This window comes from Rhinopithecus bieti, unplaced genomic scaffold, assembly GCF_001698545.2.
Source record: "Rhinopithecus bieti isolate Rb0 unplaced genomic scaffold, ASM169854v2 scaffold_21703, whole genome shotgun sequence".
Classification (NCBI taxonomy): domain Eukaryota; kingdom Metazoa; phylum Chordata; class Mammalia; order Primates; family Cercopithecidae; genus Rhinopithecus; species Rhinopithecus bieti.
Genome location: NW_016812332.1, coordinates 3680895 through 3704725, shown reverse-complemented (window position 1 = coordinate 3704725; position 23831 = coordinate 3680895). Strand labels below are relative to the sequence as shown.

The following is a 23831-nucleotide window of genomic DNA, read 5'->3' as shown; positions in this document are numbered from 1 at the left end:
AAAAAAAAAAAAAAAAAGAAAAAGAAAAGAAAAGGATTTTTTTTTTTCTATTATTTGGAACCTACTGTTTCAATTATCTTCATAATACAGGCAAAGTACTAGTTAACAGGAAGAATAAATAGGTGGAATTTGGAAACAATTTGTAAGACTATACGCTGCTTATTTGATATTGAGTAAACTTTTACTGACCACTTTCTTGATTTCTGCTAATAAAATAGCTCTACAGATTCTCTCACCTTTTGCTTTTAATATAACTACTAAAATTCCTGAACTTTCCCACATAAACTGTAAATCTTCAATAATTAATAAAAAGGAATCTTTTTAGAAACACAAAGGAAATTAACCTCTCTGCTCTTGCAGCAGAGAAAAACATTATTAGTTTCATAAAAATAGTTCAAAGGATTGATTTGATAAAGTGTTAAATTGAGAACACGGGCCAGGAGCAGTGGCTTATGCCTATAATCCCAGCATTTTAGGAGGCTGAGATGGGAGAAATGCTTGAGCTCAGGAGTTCAAGACCAGCCTGGGCAACACAGTGAGACCCTGTCTCTAAAAAAAAAAAAAAAAAAAAAAACTTAAAATATTTTTTTTAAAGAGAACATCCACTTGAATCTTACCTCCTGTGCACAACCTGTAAATATTCATTTTGTCTGCAATTTGTTAAAAAGAATCTGTCCATGAAAGCGTTGTTTGAACAAGAGTTCCATCGTTAAGACTACAGACTAAACATATTGCCATTTTCTATATAATCTTGAAAGATAAACCTGTAATTCTGGGTCACTGTCTTACTTGATAATTTGTTACCCTGTAACAATGTTGCACTTAACATTTACCTTTCTTATTTAGAAGTCCTTCAGTACCCTGACTGTTCTAGTCCCTCCTCAAAGTAGCCTTTCTAGCTGTCAGACCTTTCCTGAGAGAGAGCGAGCAATATATTATGTACTATTCTAGGTAATGACTAGATAGATAATGGGCAACAAGAGTGAAACTGCCACAAAAAAAAAAAAAAAAAAAAACTGGAAATGCCAAACACCAGAAAGAGACCTCTTCCATCATACTTATTCATAGCAGAATATGAGGAAAAAATTTCAAATGGAAGGATCTACATTTAACTAACATGACTTGAAGAAATCATAATAACAGGCAAGGTATTATGGCTAGTTAAGGATAAAACAACACAAATGTTAAGTGTGCAACATTAAGAAAAGCAAAAATCTGAGTTAAAATGGTTTCATTTGGCAATTTCATATCTGAAAACTCAATATACCTTATATAAAACAGCATTATTGATCATCTCAAATTTACAGTATAACTAATATGAAAAGAAGACAATTTGCTTACCCGTTTTATTGTCAAAAAATTTGATGTGTCTATCTTCATGAGCAGTTATTGTAACAGGAAGTGTGGGATGACTTACTACTCTGTTGATATGATTATTAGATTGTAAACCTGAAAAATAAAGGAAGACAATACGTTAAAATTCAAACTTTTAATAAGAAGTTGGATAATGGCCTTTTAATCATGCTAAAATATAAAATCATTAAAACTAAACCTTTTGCATAAAACAAAAAATCTGACAACGAAACAAGGACTCCAGAGAGATTTTTTAAAAATAAACATTTACGTTATTATGTCTTATAATATAGACTGTACTAGGCTCAAATTTAGAAAAAATGAGAGGTGTTTTAATGCAGCCCTTTATTATAGGTAGTTTAGAATTTTTAAAAGATCTACAATTATTACTACTAATAAACAGTCCATATAAGAGTTATAAGCATTTAAAGAAGGGAAACATTCACAATTGCTAGTTAGATGTTTATAAGGAACAACCCCATCCTACCTACACTGACAAAACAAAAAAACAGAAAACTGGAATTAATGCTCTTTAAAGATGAGATTTTTTTCTTTTCCAGTAAGCTCTTACTAACTTTTTATTAAAGATGAGGGAAAACAGAGAAATATCAAAACAAATAAATGGGGGGAAAATCCTCAATATTAATAGACTTTAGATCATTCATTCTCCATGTGTACTGCAACTCATATATTACACCTAAACACAGAAAAAAATATGTATATATAGCTATCTATGTAGGGTAATTTAAAAAATAGGTTTGAGGAGATACTGGGAAAGAGACTTAGAAGATAATTTTGGTTTAAGACCTGACCATGGCACCATGTAAATATTTTACATAATTACAAAGCAATTTTTTTTTTAAAGAGACAAAGTCTCACTCTGTCGCCTAGGCTGGAGTGCAATGGTGCAATCATAGCTCACTGTAACCTTGAACTCCTCAGCTCAAGTGCTTCTGCTTCAGTCTCCAAAGCTAGGATGACAGGCACACATCACCATGCCCACCTAATTTTTTAAGCTTTTGGTAGAGATGGGGCCTTACTATGTTACCCATGCTGGTCTCTACTCCTAGCCTCAAGCTATCTTCCTGCCTTGGCCTCCCAAAGTGGTAGGATTACAGGCATGAGCCAATGCGCCCAGCCAACAGTTGTTTTTCTAAAAGAAATTAATGAAAATCAAAAGTAAAATTAAACAAATGAACTTAAGTATATCCAACTGGTGGTATAACTACAAAGGAAGGAACTATTCCAAGTGACTTTAAAGCACAGACATTAGATTCTATATCGCTAGTGAAATATACCCTAATTACAAAGTTTTATTATCAATATTCAATCTTTTCATGGTAATGGTATTATTACTGAGACAATTCTGTGTATACTGTGGGTGGGGTAAATAAAATAAGAAACAATTTTGTTGAGAACCAAAATAAATCTGAATTTGAAGTGGAAGTATTTTACTGTTTAAAAAATGCTTATTTCTTAGCTCTGTACATTGAAAGAGTCTAATGCAATGAACAACCCAGGAGCCATGAAGACTATGAGGATCAACTCAGCAGCCTAGCACCCCAACTGTAGTCTCAAATGCCATTTCCCACTAAAAGAAACCACAACTCCTTAAATAAATAGCTGATTTCAGATCTAGGGCACAAAATGAACAAGATGAACCTAGCACATCTTGTCATATGTCATATGAGGAAGCTATCAACAACTACCAAGGTCATGGCAAAAGGACTCAGGAGCCAACCTCAGCCCCACTGAATAAGCCCCACTGGCCAAAATGAAAGGATGTGAACAGCAATATATAAAGATAATACCTGCAATGGATTGAAACACATCAAATACATTATATCCATGAGAGAGTACGATAATACCAAAAACACCACCCAAGACAAACTGGTCACCTTTAGAGGGTGATAGCAAACCAACTCATTATTTTGAAAACTGGTAAATAAAGGGGAAAACCAAAACCCAATAATTTATCTTGCCTTTCCTTAATACACACTAACTCCAAGGTAACCAAATTATTGATAAGGAGATGTTCTTTTTTATAGCAATAATCTAGCTAATAAATGGAGAGGGAATGATAAAATTAGAAAATCAGTTTTCAATAGAAAATGAATGAACCCAAGCAATAATCCAGACTTAAAACATCACAAAAATATAAACAACCAGAAAATACTTACCTCTGATAAAAGCTTACAAATTACTTGTGAAGTAAAGTTGCCAAAACATTTAAAATTTTAAAAGAAAAAAACAGTGAACCTGAATTTGAGTAAGTCTTTAGATCTATAATCAGTTCACAGGAGAATTGTGAATAGAAATAGAGAAGCACATTAAATAATACAGGTATGCAACTAGCAAAATTCAGACTGTAGGAAACTTCACAAGACAAAGTAGCCAATTTCTTCAATTTAAAAAAAAAAAGGAACATAAAAGAGATGAAGGGGAATCTACGGATGAAGAGAGACCTGAGAGACCTATCAACCAATTGCAATACATAAATCTTATGCGATCCTTATCTAAATAAACTGTAAAACACATATCACATACCACATGTGTAATACTGGGCATTTATAGATAGGTATTAAAACTGAATGATGAGTACATTAGGTTCATTATGTTATTTTCTCTACTCTCACCTTCATATTGCTCTAGTCATTCCTCTTTTCCCATACGTCCGCCCAAACTTTTAAGCAAAATTTGAAGAAATAGCAGAAATAAATAAGTATAACTAACATTATGAAACTATTTTGCCATCCTAAATTCAAATAGTGAAAACATTAAAATTAGCTAAAAGATTACCCTCTACTGTGTAATAACCCTTTTTAAGGTTTCAAAGAAACTCCATGAAAACTTACCAGAATCTACCTGTGATGAAAGTATCACCAATGACTGTGATGTTTCTAAATCATAAATTACGGCACTACCAGTGTTGAAAGAGGTTACCATATGAGCTGGATCACAGCCTATAAAGTCAACTGATGTAGGTATTCCATGCTCTGAAATGAGCCCAAAGCCAGACAATTAAACAAAGTAAAATTCTATGAAATCTCTACTTTTCTAATCAGAAAAAGGAATTCAAATAATCTTGAAATACTGTTAATAATGAAAAGGAATACAACTGTGTCAGGATGGTAAGATAAGAAATATCTTTTCCTCAATTATTTAAAAAATTTATAGCATTCCATTTAATATTATAAGAAAAATATAACTACAGAGCTCATAAAGAGTAAACACATGCAAAAGTTATTTCTTCTATTACACATTTTCTTCTAAGGGATTAAATAAAATCCTAGTCTTTTGGCCAACTTGCCAATAATACTTCTTACTGTAAAATGATAAATTAGCATTCTCACATAACTGTTCTGGCAGACTGGTTCACCTGTCAGAGATCTGTAGGCCTTATCAAGGAGCTAATACAAGTCAAATTCTTGGACTCATGAAAATGGCTTGGACTCTGGAATCAGCTGATGCAGTAAATTTAAAATGGCCTGAGCAGCAATTTCTCTCTTTAACATACTAAATTAAACTAGCCAGATCAATGCACAATTAGACGAAATATGGAGCCAAGCTATTAACTATCTAGATGAAGCCAGAAACAAATATCTAAATGAATTCTTACCTCTAAAGCTTGGATAACTGAAAATTAGTACCACTAAGGTGTCTAAGAGACACAAAATTATACATTTACTACTCACCTAAAATGTTTTAAAATAATATGTATTTTTACATACAAATAAAAGGTCTAATTTAAAAAATTAAAAGCGGGGCACGGTGGCTCACACCTGTAATCCCAGCACTCTGGGAGGCTGAGGTGGGTAGATTACAAGGTCAGGAGATCGAGACCATCCTGGCTAACATGGTGAAACCCCGTCTCTACCAAAAATACAAAAAAATTAGCTAGGCATGGTGGCAGGCGACTGTGGTCCCAGCTACTCGGGAGGCTGGGGCAGGAGAATGGTGTGAACCCGGGAGGCGGAGCTTGCAGTGAGCCGAGATCGCGCCACTGCGCTCCAGCCTGGGCAACAGGGCGAGACTCCATCTCAAAAAAAAAAAAAAAAAAGAAAAGAAAAAAAAAATTAAAAATGACTTGGAAAATAAGACCAGTAAATGTCTTCAAAAGGTAAACTGGTTAAAGCCTTTTTAAATAGAAAATATTTAAAATCATGAAAATAACCCAATTTGTACTTTTCCAGTTAGGGGTTCAGTGATTATGGCTGGACTACTCAACTCGTGTGCTCAGGGTCATGGAACACATGGTTTATAGGTATGCTTGAGACTGTGATCCCTTCAGTCTTTGTGGGTAGTCATCTGGAACAGATGGTGTGCCTCCTGTTGTCCCTATGAGTATCCTCATTTGTCTATTCCACTATTATATACAAGTAGTTTCACATTTTTAAAAAATTGAACACAAAAAAGGTAAAAAAGAACTGCACTACGGGATATAGTTGCAAAGCACTTCAAAAAAAATGAGTAAAAAGATTATCCTAACTTTTACAAAATTATTTCAATATATCTCTTCGGAGCAGTAAAGAAATAAATCAATTACTTTGTCCTTTATATATTCCAAATTTTTTAAAAAACGAACTTTTCTCACAGATGCAAAATTTACTTACTTTTATCTCCATTGTAAGTGCAAATACATGGCAATTTTTCTTGTGGATTCCATAACCTAACAGTGCCATCTGCTGAACAAGACAGTAATTGATTTTTTATGCCACTATAAGCAAGACCCCAAACTGCATCTGTATGACCAACTAAAGTGCCAGCTAGAACATTTGGCTCTGGAGAAAAAACAAACAAAAAATCAGGTAAAGGAAGTTTAAAAGAAACTTTGATACATAAAGAAAACTTACTATATAACTAAGTATAAAGAACACAACATAAATTTAGGCCACAAGAAGACAGACCAAAGTGTACATAGTGGCTACATCCAAGAGTAGAATTATGGCCTATTTTTATCCCCTCCTCCCATCAACATTTTTCTGTATTTTCACAATTTTCTATAAAGGAACATGTGCTTTTTTAAAAAAAACAGCTTCTTTGAGATACAGATATAATTTACATACCATACAACTCACTCATTTAAAGCGTATAATTCAATGATTTTTGGTATGTCGCTCACAGATTTATACAACCATCATGACAATCAATTTTAAGATACTTTCATCACTCATTAGTCACTTCCCCCAATTCCTCCTCCCCACCTTTTCACAAGTCTAGGTAACAACTAATGCTCTGTCTCTATAGATGTGTCCCATTATGAACAATTTCTATAAATGGAATCATACAATATGTGGTCTTTTGTGACTGGGTTCTTTCACTGAGTATGTTTTCTTTTTTTCTTTTTGAAATAGGGTCTTGCTCTGTCACCCAGGCTGGAGTACAGTGGCAGTCACAGTTCACTGCAACCTTGACCTCCTGGTCATTGAACATGTTTTCAAGGTATTTATCCATGTTGGAGCATGTATCAGTACTTCATTTATTTTTAGTGCCAAATAATATTCTGCTGTATGGATATACCATATTTTATTTATCTGTTCCTTAACTGACAGACATTTGACAGCTGATAACAATGAGCATAATCTGTCTGACAATCCTGTTTTTCTAGTAAACTCCTCCCACTTTGCATGAATGCTTATTATCTCCACAATTCTCACAGCTCCCAACCTCTCTTCCACATGACTATGCCTCATACTTCACTGAGAAAATACAGCATTCAAATAATGCTGTATGTTTCTTATCCCCCATCTTCTTGCTGCCTAATATATAAATGATTAGTGTCTAAAGGTATCTTCTCCTAGCTTCCAGATACAAGCAAGGAATCTGTCCTCCATCCTATCAAGGGCTAGTACCAGATGTCACTAACTTGCTGTAATGTTTACTGCTTCTCTACTACACAAATTCTCCTCCTTGGGATCATTACTACAGTGGAAAAAAAACTTGTTCCAGAATCTTGTCAACAAAAAATTTTCATTAATCCTACCCTACCACCCCTTCTACTCAGCAGTAGAAATATGCTTTTCACTTCCTGTTTACTCTTCAAATCACTCCAGTTTGGTTTCTGATACCATTACCACACCAAAACAATCCTTGCTAATGATGATCCCTATACTATCAAATTTAATACTTTTCTTTGATGATACAAAACATTTTGTTGTTGTTCCCACTATATTGCTTTTCATCCATATAGTCTGACATGAAAGATTATCCAGAGGTCCCTTCATCCTTCAGTCTTAGCTCCAGCATCCAAACTCTATCTGGCCAAGATGTGGGTGACCTGCTGGTCACTTATAAAAGGGAAACTTTATATCATATTATTAGAACTCTCAGTAACATTTGAAAGTACAGACTGCTTCTTTCTTCTCAAAATGGGTTTCTTCTTTAGTGTGCTTCCATGATTTCACACACTCTCCTGCACTTCCGTCTGTCTTTTGGGTCATACCTCCTCAGTTTCCTTTGTTGGCTCTCTTGCTCCAGTCACCCTCCCAGTGTCAGAATTACGAGGACTTTAGGCCCAGGTTGTCTTCTCTTCTTACATTAAACAATACACTCTCCCTAAATTGTCCATTCTTACTTATAGCTTAATGTATCATCTGTATAGAGAAGACTGTCCATGTTTTTAACTTCAATCGAGACCACTTTGGGCTCCTTAGTTGTGTATTACCTACTTGATACTGTCATCTTTTAACATGCCTAAAATCTGAACTCACCATCTTAAATCTCCTTATACCAGTTCTGCCCCCGTTTCAATAAATGCTCCCATCACATGCTCAGTTACTCACATCAAACACTCAGGACTGGTGATGAAAATGTTCTGAAATTAGTGATGATGGCTGTACAACTTTGTGAACATAGTAAAAACTACTGAAATGTAGACTTAATTTTTAATTTTTTTTTAAAGATGGGGTCTTGTGGCTGTGCATAGTGGCTCATGCCCATCATCCCAACACTTTGGGAGGCTGAGGCAGGCGGATCACTTGAGCTCAGGAGTTTTAAGACCACCCCGGGCAACACGGTCACCATTTCTACAAAAAATACAAAAATAGTGGAGGTGGTAGCTCACACCTGTGGTCCCAGCTCCTCAGGAGGATGGCTTGGGCCTGGGAGGCGGAGGTTGCAGTAAGCCAAGATCACGCCACTGCTCTCCAGCCTAGGAGACAGAGCGAGACCCTGTTTCCAAAAAAAAAAAGAGAGAGAGAGAGAGAAAGAGAGATTGGGTCTCATTCTTTTGCCCAGGCTGGAGTACACCGGCACCATCATAGCTCACTACAGCCCTGACTTCCTACACTCAAGTGATCCTCCCAGCTCAGCCTCCCGAGTGTCTGGGACTATAGGCACGTGCCACCACATCTGGCTAATCTTTAAATTTTTGGTAGACATGAGGTCTCACTGTGTTGCCCAGGCTGGTCTTGAACTCCTGGCCTCAAGTGATCTTCCCACTTCGGCCTCCCAAAGTGGTGGGATTACAGGAGTGGGCCATTGTGTACTGTCTGAACCGTATACTTTAAAAGGGTGAATTTTATGATATGTAAATTATATCTCAATAAAGTAGTTAAACACATACAATCAAATTAAGCGTCACTCACCCATCACTTTATCTACTCAACATAATTTATCAAAAAATCCTGTCTATTCTACCACTCTCCCTCAGTTTATCTTAAAACCACTTCTAACTGCTCTGCTACCACCACTCTAATCTTGGCAATATCGTCCGTCACCTAGTTTACTAGACTACTATATGACAGCAGCCTCCTAACTGGTATTTCTCTTTCCACTCTTCTCACCCCCAATTTACTCTTCTCACAACAGACACATGCACCTTTTTAAAACCTTACATTTATCAGATAACTTTCTGGCTTAAAACTCTTTACTGAAAGTTTCCTTTTATCCTTCAGATTTTGGCTTGAATCTCATTATTTTAGAAAGACCTTTCTTGACTAACTCTTCTAGAGAAGGTTCTGCCTGTTACTCCCTCTCACAGTACTCTATCTTCTTATCATTTATCACAATTTGTAACCATACATCCCATCCCTTTGCTTATTTATGTCTCTACTTTCCATTAGACAATCTTATTTCTTGACATAGTGCTTACCACAATGCCTAGCTAATGTAGGCACAAAGTGGTGTTAAATAAAAAGAACAAAGAGTTCATAAACATTTTGCTTTAATATAATTATTGATAATGCCCTTACAAATATATTTGAACACAGGTACAGGTAGGTGTTTCTGTAGAACAGATTTCTAAAAGCTCCATTTGTAAGTCAAAGGAGGTTTCTTTTCTTTTCTTTCCATTTTGAAATTAAAATGTTTTGTATATAAGGGCTAAGAATAACAAAAAAATTTTTTGGCTCCAAAAAGTTTTAATGATTTACACCCTTGCTGTTGGTTCCACTGTCTTTTGCTAATATTTTTAAAATATATAAACTATTTCTTAAGTTCAAAACTTTGTTACTTAGATTATATTTTGTTTCCTTCTCCTTTTTGTAACTACTACCTAAATTAACACTTTAATTAATACAGCTTTTTTTTAACAACAGAGAAAGTATCAATTCATAGGCTTAAATATCCATGGCATGACGTTTCCTAATTTTTCTCTTTAATAAAGCAATTTATTAGCAAATGGAAGAACTAAATGAGGTGACTAACATAGGTTTAAATAACCTTGTAATCCTATTTGAGGTATTTACTTTTGTCAGCTCCATTCAGTTAAAAAAAAAATACATTTTGATCCTTTTACTTACCATACGTATCATATGGATCCACAGTGGGACTGGGCATATTCCACCACTGGATGGTTGCATCAATACCACCGCTGAAACACTGTTCTCCATTAGAACTAATAGCTAATGACAGAACAGGGCCACTATTGTAGGAAGAGAAGAAAAAAAAATTAATGATAAATTCTAAGAAGAAACTCAAGTCTCCATTCCCCCAACCTCTGAATTTATGTAATATCTAAAAACTGTTTTAACAGAACATGTACATATGAATGGTACTTTTTTTTTTTTGGAGATGGGGTCTCACTCTGTCACTAGCCCAGACTAGAGAGCAGTGGTGATCTCAGCTCACTAAAACTTCCGCCTCCCAGTTTCAAGCGATTCTCCTGCCTCAGCCTCCCGAGTAGCTGAGACTACTGGCGCATGCCACCACGCCCAGCTAATTTTTGTATTTTGTGGTAGAGATGGGATTTCACCATGTTGGCCAGGCTGGTCTCGAACTCCTGACCTCAAGTGATCTGCCCACTTCAGCCTCCCAAAGTCCTGGGATTACAGGCGTGAACTACTGCATCTAGCCTGAATGGTACTATTATATTCATATTTTCACCAATACAATTATTAAATAGCTATTATTCAAGTAATACATCTTTTCTAATATAAAACATTGAGAAAATTACAAGGTTTGAGAACTGATAAATAATATTTAACAATAAGTATGATTATTAATTAAATACCAATTCAGTAAAACTTACATGTGGGCCCTAAATGTGTAGATAGGCTCTACATCTAAAGAGGCACTCCTAAAAGAGGGGGAAAAAGGGTAGGGGAAGAGAAGGCAATTAAATAACTATAAATCACTGGTTGATATTAAACAGTCATTAGATCAAATGTGTGCATTAAAGATATGCAACAATAATGAGGAATAATTACTTATATTAGCAAAATTAGAAGAAATACACCAGGCTAATATTAAAATACTTGCTTTTTGGCAGGAACTGTTTTTTGCAGGTTCCAGAGTTTCAGGGTATGGTCCTCAGAAGCAGTAACCAGCACAGGTTCTACAGGATGAAAAGCTAATGCCCGTACTCCATCAAAATGGCTACGTAGTGTATACTTGGGATTCCATGTCTTTCGAAAGGCATCTTTATTAGCAGGCAACTAAAAGGAAAGAGCACAATATTTAGTGGTAAAAGTAGTAAACTGGAAGGCACGTGGAGTGTTTATTCATTTCTTTTTGGTGTGTTTAACACATATATTTAAAACTGTTTGGCTAAAATGTCCAGTGGAAATTTAATGTACCTTTAAAACTTCCTAAAAAATCTTTATCATTTAATAATAACTCAGAATAATTTCATATGCCTTACAAATAGCCTAGATCAAATGCAGAGTTCTTTAGTCTGTTTATACCTATCAAGTTAAACCCAAAGCTCCTATTAAATGTCAGATGAGAACAAAATCATCATTGCTACCACTGCTGCAATACTTTACATGAAAAATAATTACATATTACAAATATCCAACGGTACAGTATTAACAGTAAAGTCATTTAGGAAATGTATTAACGTGAAATTTTTAAAGGCAGCAAGTTAAGGTACTTTCTGGAAGTCTGAACTAAAGACCCTTTAAGAATATTTTTATCCCATTTTCATAATTCTTGGTATTGACAGAGGTTTATCTTTTTACCTTCACGTTTCTCCATCTGTAAAGACAGGCTGTGAAACCACCTCTAAAGCAGTCAAAAGTTTACTGGAATTTAGTTGCTTATGTATTTTAAAATGTATTAATGAGAATAATCCAGCCCACCAAAGGCTGTCTCTAAAAGCATGCTAACGTTAAGTAAAAAATGTAGAAAAAAGAAATTCATTATAAAAGAAAAAAATTGCTGAAAACTGCAATTAACATAAAGATCTAACAGGTATAGTTAACTCTCAATTGAAATATTAATGTCTAGAAAATTAAATCCAAGACAAGTTTCACCTCTAACACTGGACTCCCTCCCCATCCCTTCCATCCACTCCCCATCCCTCTAATGGAGTTAAGTATTCAGGAAATGATGCAAGCTAACTTTAAAATGTTCAGAAACTTTAAAATATTTCCTTAAGAAAATAAAAGTTCAAAAATAAAACATGCTTTTAAGAAGTATTCTGAAGGCAAATATGTGATTCAGGTTATTTTTTTTTCTTGTTAACACCAAAATATGGCTTAATTTGAGATAATTGAGAGTTGACTACTCAAGATGTATTTATTGACCAATATATTAATCATCTCAAACTTCTAGTTAATCCACCAAAATACCTAAAACAAAATTTAAATACCACAAAGAAAGTAGTTATAAAAGAAAAACTACATGTCACTTCAAATCAACACATTGACACAAACTTATCTTTTCCATGCACCTTGACATTAATTCTGTTTTATAAGTGATTCCAAAAAATAAGGAGCCTTCTATTAAATCATTAAAAAATTAAAAATAAAACTGCACTTACATCATAACTATAGTCTGCATCATTTGTTACCGTCAAGTCTGCAAGGTCTCCAAGGCCCAGTACACTTAACAAAACATCATCAGAACCCATAATAAATGACTTGCCTCCTCCAGATGGAAACGTTATTGGTTCAGCTATAAAGAACAAAACCGCTTCTTAAATGCTGAAAAATCATACAGTACAAGACAATATTGTGGGGAAAATTTAAGCACTTAACAGTTACAATATTCAGTAATATAATTAATTTTTATTTTCCCACTTCTACTCAAAAACTCCTGTTACTAAGCAGTGTTAAACAAATGTGTTGGAACTGTGGTGTAGTAACTGTCCACAAATAAAATGTGCACTAGATATATTATTCTGGGGTGGAAGTTGGGGCACAAAAGCTTTATCACTTCAAAATTACTTCAGTACAATTATAACTATAGTTTACATGTTAAATAAGAAATAGGACAAATTTTGATTAAATAATGGAGTTAAAATCAGATTTTGCTATTCATGGGGGGAAACCTCTACCATGGACCTCAAGGACCTCAAAGTAGTCATACAGTATTTTTTAAATGTTAATAGGTTGTTGCTAAGTCTTTTTGCTTCCTAAAGAAGTACTAGGCATTCTACTCCCTGATAAAAACTAGTACAAACACTGAAATGTAAATGGTTTACAGTCAGCTATATACTATATCCGTTCACTAGAATGAAGCTTTAATTGTTCAGATTCCTTCAGTATCAGCAATGGTCTAGGAAAAAGTTCTTCCACCAACAACGTCAGTTTCCTTTCTATAAAGAGGTTAATCCATGTGGTCTTCAGAACATCTTCCTGCTTTATTTATGTATTTATTTATTTAGAGACAGAGTCTTGCTCTGTCGCCCAGGCTGGAATGCAGTGGTGCCATCTTGGCTCACTGCAACCTCCACCTCCTGGGTTCAAGCAATTCTGTCTCAGCCTCCCAAGTAGCTGGGATTACAGGTGCCAGCCATCACGCTCGGCTAATTTTTTTGTTTTTAGTAGAGATGGGCTTTCACCATGTTGGCCAGGCTGGTCTTGAACTCCTGACCTCAAGTGATCCGCCCACCTCGGTCTCCCAAAGTGCTGGGATTACAGGCGTGAACCACCGCGTCCAGCCTGTCTTCTGGCTTTAAAGCTTTGACTATGATTTTTATTTTAATGTCCCATTCTAGTTACCATGACATTCTAAAATGAAGCAACTAATCTTGACCACAGAGTTTTAATTTCTGATCAGATGTGCCATTTCAATTTCAAACTAAACTCAGGTTGAGCTTCACTTAGATTTGTCGACTATATATCATGTGCATTATTACAGCTTTTCATGTTAATATTAGCAGTTCCAATTATTTAAAATGTGTTTTCCTTTCTATACATACTATTAACCAATTAAACTCTGCCATAATTGAATAACTATTATCTAAATATTTTGTTGTAACAGTCATAGTTTAAGCAACAACCTTCAATATCATTTCAAACATGCTTTGAAAGCAAAAATTTAACATTAAGGTAACAAGGGAGAAATAAATCATTATAATATAAAACTCAATGTATCAAAACACACTTAAAATTCATGAGCAAATTTAAAAGGGAAACATTATACAAAAAATTAAGCTGATTGTCAATTTTTTTAAAATTCCATGAAAAATGATATAAATATGCTACAGGAAACACAAGAGCTGTAATGAAACTTGACAGTCATCACTAACACTACTGGAAATAATTCTGAGAAGATATAATTCATATATGTATACTATGGCAAAATAAAACTCATCTTTATTTAAAACATCTTATTTTATTATTGTATCCTATCAAAGTAAGCTATATAATCTGACTCAATAAGGTTCTAAAATGCTGCTCTGATTCAGTTACTTGATCTAAAATGAATCTGAAAGCACCTGACAGAAAATATATACATAGAGATCCTAAGTAGTATTTAATCTTTCAATTATGACACTTATTGAATCTGAATAATCTGTAGCATTGATCTTTTCCTACAAATTATTAGTATGCAGTCATTGGCAATACCAGAAGCAGCTAAAAACTATAAAATCAATAATTTAAACTTATGTTTAAGGATAATTACATAAAAGTCGTTACATAACATTTACTCAGAGCATTTTTCTGTAGACAAAGAAATATTTTTACTTTAAGCTCATAATTTGTTTCTAAAATGCCACAGTTCTTCCCACTCACAATTATACAAACATTCACTGACACAAATCTTAAAAGTCCAATAAAATAACTTTAACATAACAAATTATTTTGCAGGACAATCTCTGATCAGCCACTGACCAATTTAGGAGCATGTGAACGTAAGTGTCTGGACGTTAGTTTTACTCGAGTTTTGGATTAATTGTACTTAACAAAAAATTAGTATTATACTCATTTCTAATTAATCATATGACCATATTTCTATCCTTTTCTCTATATACACACATATATTTCATGACATATTTATGTAGATATTGCAAGCTATTCTGCTTACTCAGTATTTATTTACATATATATGTGTAAAACTTCTTTTACACTATTACCTCTGCTTTCCATATTACCCATCACTGTGGCATATGGTAATCACAGCAGCTACTCGTTTGTTTATCCTTATTTCCCTGCAGATGGAATTAATTTCTATCCTAAAAATTCATTTTATTAATGGTAATATTACCCATAGTATAAAATGTCATTAGTAATTCAAAGAAAAATATAATTATTTTAACCAGCCTAAAAAAGTAGTTTTGGTATCTTTTTTTTTTTTTCTAATAGAGACAGGGTTTTGCTATGTTGCCCAGGTTGGTCTTGAATTCCTGGGCTCAAGTGATCCTCCTGCCTTGGGCTCCCAAAGTGCTGGAATTACAGGCATGAGCTACTATGCCTGGCCTAGTTTTTAATTTAATGATGGAAATTATAACACATTTTATTAGGAGGCCTAAGAAGGATTTCATCAAGTAATATAACAATACTAGTATAATGGGTCTATAAAATACAAGGTCTTTTCAGATTTTATAACTAATCTTCCTTTTGATGGACACTTATCATGAAGGAAACCTGTAGCTCGCATATTGAACTCTTTTTCCCAAGAACTTAGTCCAGGTAACAGATTCCATTTATACCATGGGCAACGTGGTATGTCTCACGTCTTTAGTAACAACAGTCTAGAAGATTGTAATGTTGAAGTACCACTCCTAGAAAACAGACATTGTTCTTTACAAAATGAGGTAGGACACGGACTTGAAAAGTAAAGAAGTTGGACACTGCCACTGAAAATAAGGATATTATGTACTCCAAAGCTGCCTTCTTAGCTTGAAGTCAAACTCACATCTCTTTAAGTAACAAATTCTAGTAAGATCGACACTTCAAAAACTGTAATGAAGTTCACACTTATCAAATCTCTCCCCTCGCCCTCCTTCCAGCATCAAGAAACAGATCACTGACCTATATTATTTCTTTAAAACACACACATAACACATAAACAAACACACATAGAGAGCTCTAAGTTGGTTTTTGTGTAGAGTGTGCCTTGACTGGCTTTAACCATTAGTCATTGGTTTGAAACATTTAAAAGGGTTCACACTGCTAACATGGGTTTGCCTTAAACTGCAAAACTTGCAGTTTAAATGTACATTAATTACAAAAATTTTAGCAAGTTGTGCTATGCATATTTGGCAAAACAGACCAAAAACGAAGCAAAATCACCACTAAATGCATCAAAAAAAAAAAAAAAAATGGAGTTGCTATGTGTAGTTTAGAAAATACTTCTAAAGTAACACAGGAATATATCTCAATAGTGGAAATGAGATCTGAAAAAATTAACAGACACTATTTTATTTTTCATTCATTTTGCTTTGAATGACTGTTATCTTAGTGATTTTCTTTTTAAGGTGAGTGAAGTAAATGGTAAATTATGAGAGGGAAAAAAATGCAAAATTATTTAACTGTAAGGAAACTGTGCCACTAGGGAAATCTTAAAAGGGAACAAGATGCATTTAAAATTTTTTGACTGGGACATCAAACAAATCCTCTTTACACAGCAAAGACAGTAACATCAATGAAATTTAATATATATACCAAATTACTGTATCTCATATGTCACAATCATCTTTGGTTAAAAACTCAGATTCAATACTTATAAACATCTAGACTTAGAGTTATAAATGATTCAAGTATACCTACATATCTTTGGCCAAAATCAATTTTGGAAAAAATGTTTAAGTAGTACTTTCATTTCCTACACATTTCTGGTTTAGGCAAATTTTATAAAATTCATTACTAGGTAGCATATACTTGCTACCAAGTTAAAGAATAATGATACTGCCTTATTCTCAAAGGATTAATTGAGGCAACAGTTACATATATTTTTTAAAGTAATATATATTTAAAGTAACAGGTTGAGCACTGTGGCTAACACCTCTAATCCCAGCACTTTGGGAGCCAAGGTAGGCGGATCACTTGAGATCAGGAGTTTGAGACCAGCCTGGCCAACATGGTAATATTCTGTCTCTACTAAAAATATAAAAAACTGGCCAGGCATAGTGGCATGCGCCTGTAGTCCCAGCTACCAGGGAGGCTGAGGCAGGAGACTTGCTTGACCCCAGGAGGCGAAAGTTGCAGTGAGTTGCACTCCAGCCTTGGCGACAGAGTGAGACACAGTCTCACGGAAAAAAAAAAGAAAGAAAAAAAAAAAGGTTCCAAGCACAATGCCTGGCACCACAGTTGTCTTCTAGTAAGTGGTAATTATTATTAGCTGCTAAATTTAAGCAATAAGACAAAATGAGCAGCTTTTTCCATATGTATTAAGTTTGTTTTTGTAAATTACTATTTTCCCATTACTGGATCTGTAGTTAAAGACTCTGAATTCACCTATGATGGAAACAACTCCTCCTCACATTAAAAACGAAAACAAAATATGAAGAAATAGAAGCCAGAAATGTCAAAATCCCTAAATTAATTACATCAAGAGCTTGCCCAACACCTTCTCTAAAGATCATATAAAATGATCATCAACATTTGAAACAGTAGCCTAGTTGCAATATTAAGATGTGATTTGGATTTAAGGTCTTCTGAAATGTAAATAAACACGGTAGCTAAATTTTGTACCTTCCTCTGCTCTTGCACCTTCATGATCAGTCATTCTAGTAGAGGCTGACCTAGACTGATTAATGATTCCTGAAGGGATGTGGGGCAGCTCATCATCTCCCAGATCAGCTATCATGTCGTAGAGTTTTGTCCTGTTGGCCCCTGTAAATTAATGTCAGCAGTAGAGGTTCATTTAATGGCTACCGCTTGACTTGCCAGCAGCGTCTAAAACCAGTTCATTAACAAAACAGACTATTAAGAAGTCTCAGTTATTAAAATATCAGAAAATTAAAGATGTCTTCCATTTTCCATACCATCCCCCAAAACACACTGAGTTTAAATATTTATTATTTCTGTGGAGAGATATATATAAAGATACATATATGTATTACATATATATCTCTCTCTAAAGACATATATATCTCTCTCTCTCCGTAGAATACTTAAGAGAGAGTTCTTTAAAGTTCTGTAAACTCACAGACACAGAAGGTATCATTAAAACAATGGAAAATTTTGGTGTTTAAGGTTAACATTTACCAGTATAAAGAATAAAACAAGGGCTTTTCAACATAACTCACTGTTTAAAAAAGTTAACAAAGGAATAAGTACAAATAATTTTTATGAGGGTGCAACAAACGATTAACTTTACCTGGTGTTTCCATGGATATTTTCCTGCCATGTTAGTACAAATTTGTCATTAACAAATCAACCCCAATTTCTTTCAAAATGTTTTCTCATTTTCCCAAATCTGAAAACCTGATTTATCCATGAGATAGATCTCTGAGTTTCTCAAAATGATATGAAAGTCAGCACTGTCACAAGCCATAAATATAAGGGAAGAATTTTGGCTGTTGCCTGGATAATTCAGGCCAAAACATATAAAACACAAAAGCTTCTGTAGTATTGTAGAATATTCTTTAACTCTGAAATTTAGAAATAGCGGAATTATTTATTTTGAACCATATATTTTGAAAGAAAACTTAAGTTTTAAGAATGTCAGAAAAAAATACTTTGAAAAGACAATGCTTTATAATCTACATAAGTTTATAAATCTACATAAATAAAATAGGTAAGTCCAAGGTCAAAGATTATGACCTTATATTTACTAACGTCATCATTAATGGATGTTAAGTTCACTGTGGCTATTTGAGTGTAAGTAACTCTAAGAACTATTACCCATCTATGTATCCTTAACAAAATGCCAGGCAATTAGCTGGTAAAACTTAGTGGAAATAGGTGGACTTTTAAACATTTATTGGTCCTATTTTACAGTAATTCCTAATTTCTTAGAAATGCTTAAACAACTCTACTTCTGGATTAGGTAATATGTTATGTATTCTGAATTTCCTAACCAACAATAATGAGGAAATTCAGTGTTACCTGAGGATTTCCCCCCAAAGAGAAATGACTGTAAACAAATTCTCCAATAAACAAAAAACTGTCTACTGGATATCCAACCACCAGTTAAATTCAACGTAAAAGAACATAAACATTATTCTTTCTCAAAAATAGCTCCCTTTTTTAACTTTCCCACTTGTATGACTACCACCACCATTTGTTTAATTTTGCTTCTTAAAATTCTGCAACCACATCTTAATTCTTCAACTTGTAAAATTATAAAAGGGTGGGGGCTGTTTTTAAAAAAGTATCTTCCTTTAAAGTATTCTCCAAGTTTATCTCTCTATTGACTTTAATCAAGGCTTTCAACCTTATGAATTACTACAACAGACTCCTACTCGGCTCTTCTATCTCTGAGCTCCATTTACCTTCAATCACATTAATATACTACAACTAATTTTCCAAAATTATCACATTTATTATATCTCCCTTCACTAAGAAACCACAAGTAGCATTTCAACACTCTGGATCAAAGTTAACTAAAATCATGTACTTAACCTTTCATGTGCTTTATGATCTGATCCTATTTTTTCTACCCCATCTTATCTTTTAATGATCCACAATACAAACTCCCTTCATTTTCCAGTCAAAGCAGTTTCCATATGTAGTTTCAGTGGTTCACTGAGTTTACTTCTGTCATATTTTGTCATATTTGTCTTCACCCGTTCTCAGAAAGGTGAGAACACTTTCTACACACACACACACACACACACACACACACACACACACACACACACACTTCCTAATCTTCTAACATGCACCTCAGCCTATCTGAATTCTACCCATTCCTCCACATCAGTTTCATCTCTTCTGTAAAGCTTTTGTTGATCTTTCAATGTTCTCTTATTTCTGCGTAACATAAAATTACTTTATTAAATACTACCTTGTAAATAATTTCATTATATGATAGTTAATGTGAAACATAATAAAGGCTTGACAAAGTTTTGTTACAGATAATGTAAAGTCAAAGTCTTTCTGTACACATGAACTGGGAGATACAGAAGAGAAAGAAATTAGGAGATATTACGGAAGCTACTGTTCAAACTGAGGACCCCAAATTATATAATATTATTTACATACTACAGCCAGATAGTTTCAGTGTGACACAGTGCCAAGTTGAGGAAATGATGAAACTTCCCTGCTCTAATCCTAGTTTCTCAAACGCTGCCAAAAGATGACAGCAGATTTCACAATTTAGTCTTTACTCTATTGTGTAGAGCATCTTTCAACTGCAAATTTAATGTCTTCATTTTCTTTCTAAACCTATCCAATATTCTAAATATAATAAATGTAACAAAACAATTTCAAATAAAAAATCTGAAGTCTTATCAGCAATGAGAAAACTGTAGGGGTATAACAGGATACTAGACAATATTAATATCAATATTTAAACGCATATTTGAAGGCCCATTAAGCACTAATTAAACAAAAACTGAAATTTATACAAGTACAAATACTTTTCTAATTCTTACAGCAAGAAAACTTTTATTTTTTAATTTTGTTACTATTTTTGAGACAAGGTCTTGCGCCCTGTCACTCAGGCTAGAATGCAGTGACACAAACATGGCTCTCTACAGCTTTGATCTCCTTGGCTCTTGACCTCCCGGACTCAAGTGATCCTTCCGCCTCAGCCTGCCCAGTAGCTGGGACCACAGGCACGTACCACCAAGCTTGGCTAATTTTAAAAAAATTTTTATAGAGACAGGGTCTTACCATGTTGTCCAGGCTGGTCTTGAACTCTTAGACTCAGGCAATCCTCCTACCTCGGTCTCCAGAGTAGCTGGGACCACAGTCATGTACTACCACACTCAGCTAATTTTTGTATTTTTTATTTTTGTGGAGATGGTCTCACCATGCTGCCTAGCCTGGTATTGAGCTCCTGGGGTGAAGCAATCCTCTCTCCTAAGCATCCCAAAGTGCTAGGATTGCAGGCATGCGCCACCATGCCCAGCTAGAAAAACTTTTTTACTACTGTGAAAACCCACCTACTTCTTAACAAATACAAAGTCCTGTATAAATGCATAATCCTCTAAACAGACTGACACAATGAAAAACATACTAATTATGCCACGTGTAAGCCAAACTATCGACTACTGTTACGTTTTCAAATTCCACTCTAACATATACACGCTCATGCCATGAAATTTATCTTCCTATGCTCTCTATCACTGTAAGTAAAATAGTACTTTTGAATAAATCTAACATTTTCCCTTTCTCAAATAAGCCCTCCCTTTGTTGATCAACTTTTATATTCTGAAGCAAAACTGTTAGGAGGCAAACAATCTGGAAAAGATAAGCTTATTTAGTTAAGTCGTGTTTGCTAGATCTGTTCTATTTTCTATAATTAAAGCTTTCACACAACTGTTGTCTTAAATAAATATGAGATCACAATAGTAAGAAAAAATAACTTCAGCTGCAAAATGACTCTTCAGTTTTAAAAAGTGCACTGATTAAAGAGTATCAATCTGATACATTCTGATCCTAGGCAAAATACCTAAGTTATTTTCTTGAAAGAAAAAATCCCGAGTTAAAGGACATGAATAGTTTGTTTTTAAAGAGTGAAATTAAAGTCAGAAACATAAAGCCACATGCCTAGTTGAAAATAACATCTCTTTTCTATGAAACAATTTTGTTTTTGTCTTTGAGGGAGGAGAGAGAATATAACTATTCTGTGAGCTCTTCGAATTAGTACTATGTGCTAAACGGAAGTAGCTTACTCATCACAGATAATTTGTACTGTGAGCAAAGGTGTTTTTAAAAGCCTACTTAAGAGTAATTTCCTCTTAAATGTATTCAAATGCCTAATTTTGGATATCTGGCTTCAAGTCACACTTTAAAAAACTGGATTTCCTGTTGACAACATGTTTTCTTGGATCTGGAATAGCAAACGACAAATATTAATACAAAACTTTAAAATAAGAATTAGAAAATGACTTGGGGGAGCTCACTTATGATTTTTAAGAAATGCTGAAAAGGTTACAAGACTTCCCCGTTTCAAATGTATTGATAATCAGGCCAGAAGGTGCATAGCAATTCTGCAATGCCAGTAAAGGAAAGAAGGGAAATAGCAAAAAAAATCATATTCTATACATAGAAGAGACAGAAAAGTTAGGATAAATGAGAATAATTAGGAAAATTAAGATAAATCCACTCACTAAGAACCAGGAATGCAAACACATATTCCCAAAATGTGAATTTTTTAAAATGGGGAAAGCCTATACATCTTTTCAAGAAAGGAAATGAAATTATCTTTTATTGGTAAGTTTAAATTTTATAGGTATAATACAGCTTAAGAGTAACAACAGGCTATAATAACGGCTCCTATCAAAGGAAAATACATTATTATAATCCATAGTTTAAACTGTCCATGTTGAAAAGGAATAACAAATATCAAAGAAAGTCTTAAAAGATTTTAGCCGCTTCTAACTAAAGCCTCCATATTTCAGATGCTTCGTTCACACTGTGTAATTTTAATCATTGATTTACATGTTTTACTAAGACATAAAATACAGCACAAATGGAGACCTTAAAAGTTAGAAAATGCTATCAGCCCAACATTTTTTACAAAAGATTCACTCAAGCTCCTCCCAAATTACAGAAAAGAGAAATTATTAAAAGTGAAAGAAAACTGAGTTTTAGCTTAGATATTAGTATTGCATCAACGTTTACTTCTTGATTTTCATGACTGTACTATGGTCATACACCAGAATGTCTTTGTTTAAATACGTACTAATATATTTAAAGAGCAACATGTCTATAACTTAGTTTTCTGAACTATTAAAAAAAAAAAAAATACATGGCCAGGTACAGTGGCTCATGCCTGAAATCTTTCTTTTTTTTTCTTTTTTGAGATGGTCTCCCTCTGTCGCCCAGGCTGGAGTGCAGTGGCGCGATCTTGGCTCACTGCAACCTCCGTCTCCTGGGTTCAAGTGATTCTCCTGCCTCAGCCTCCCCAAGTAGCTGGGACTACAGGTGTGAGCCACCACGCCCAGCTAATTTTTTTTGTATTTTTAGTAGAGACAAGGTTTCACGATGTTGGCCAGGCTGATCTCAAACTCTTGACCTCAGGTGATCTGCCCGCCTCGGCCTCCCAAAGTGCTGGGATTATAGGCACGAACCACTGCACCCAGCCTCATGCCTGAAATCTTAATGCTTTGGGAGGTTGAGGTGAGACGATCACTTGAGGCCATGAGTTTGAGACCTGCCCAGGCAACATACAGAGATCCTGTCTATTAAAAAATGTAAAAGTTAGCCAGGCATAGTGGTGCACACCTGTGGTCCCAGCTACTCGGGAGGCGGGAGTGGAAAGACTGCTTGAGCCTAGGAGTTTGAGGTTGCAGTGAGCTACGATGTGCTACTGCACTCCATCTGGGGAAGCAGAGAGCCTGTTTCAAAAAATAAATAAATAAAAAAGAATATATTTACAGAAAGGAAAGGGAAAAGCAAGTGTGGTAAAGTGTTAACATTTGGTGGGCAACCTGGGTGAAAAGTATATGGAATTCTCTGTACTATTCTCACAAAATTTTCTTAAGTCAGAAATTGTGTCAAAATAAAAAGTTAAAAGGAAAAGAAAGCTTAACCCTGTGAAGCCTGAGACAAAAATAACTGCATCAAGCCTCTTTAGTTTCATGGTATTGACTCTTAAGAGTATTAATAAGATAAAGTACATCTCAATTATATTGTATATCTCACTTAGTGAGAAGGAAATACTGAAGTGTGTCTACATTCCAAGGCAAGGTTGTCACTTTTAACCCCTTTTCCTCTTGCAGGGGGCAGGGTAAAAAAAAAAAAAAAAAA

At 34.5% G+C, this 23831-nt stretch overlaps 1 protein-coding gene across 5 annotated transcripts in view; it reads right to left on the bottom strand.

Annotated features, from left to right (window-relative positions):
• STRN3 (striatin 3) overlaps positions 1 to 23831 on the bottom strand; it is a 131024-nt gene that overhangs the window by 11606 nt on the left and 95587 nt on the right. For 3 of the 5 annotated variants that reach the window (XR_001889926.1, XM_017895875.1, XM_017895876.1), the window contains 8 exons: positions 17658 to 17798; positions 12557 to 12690; positions 11053 to 11228; positions 10823 to 10870; positions 10095 to 10216; positions 5967 to 6134; positions 4209 to 4349; positions 1342 to 1449 (listed from right to left, as the gene is read on the bottom strand). Coding sequence is in view for 4 of the 5 variants with exons in the window: in XM_017895875.1 (XP_017751364.1) it covers positions 1342 to 1449; positions 4209 to 4349; positions 5967 to 6134; positions 10095 to 10216; positions 10823 to 10870; positions 11053 to 11228; positions 12557 to 12690; positions 17658 to 17798 (1038 nt within the window). In the remaining variant the exon portion in view is untranslated. The remainder of the gene's footprint in view (positions 1 to 1341; positions 1450 to 4208; positions 4350 to 5966; positions 6135 to 10094; positions 10217 to 10822; positions 10871 to 11052; positions 11229 to 12556; positions 12691 to 17657; positions 17799 to 23831) is intronic. The other 2 variants (XM_017895877.1, XM_017895878.1) reach the window with 1 other exon arrangement.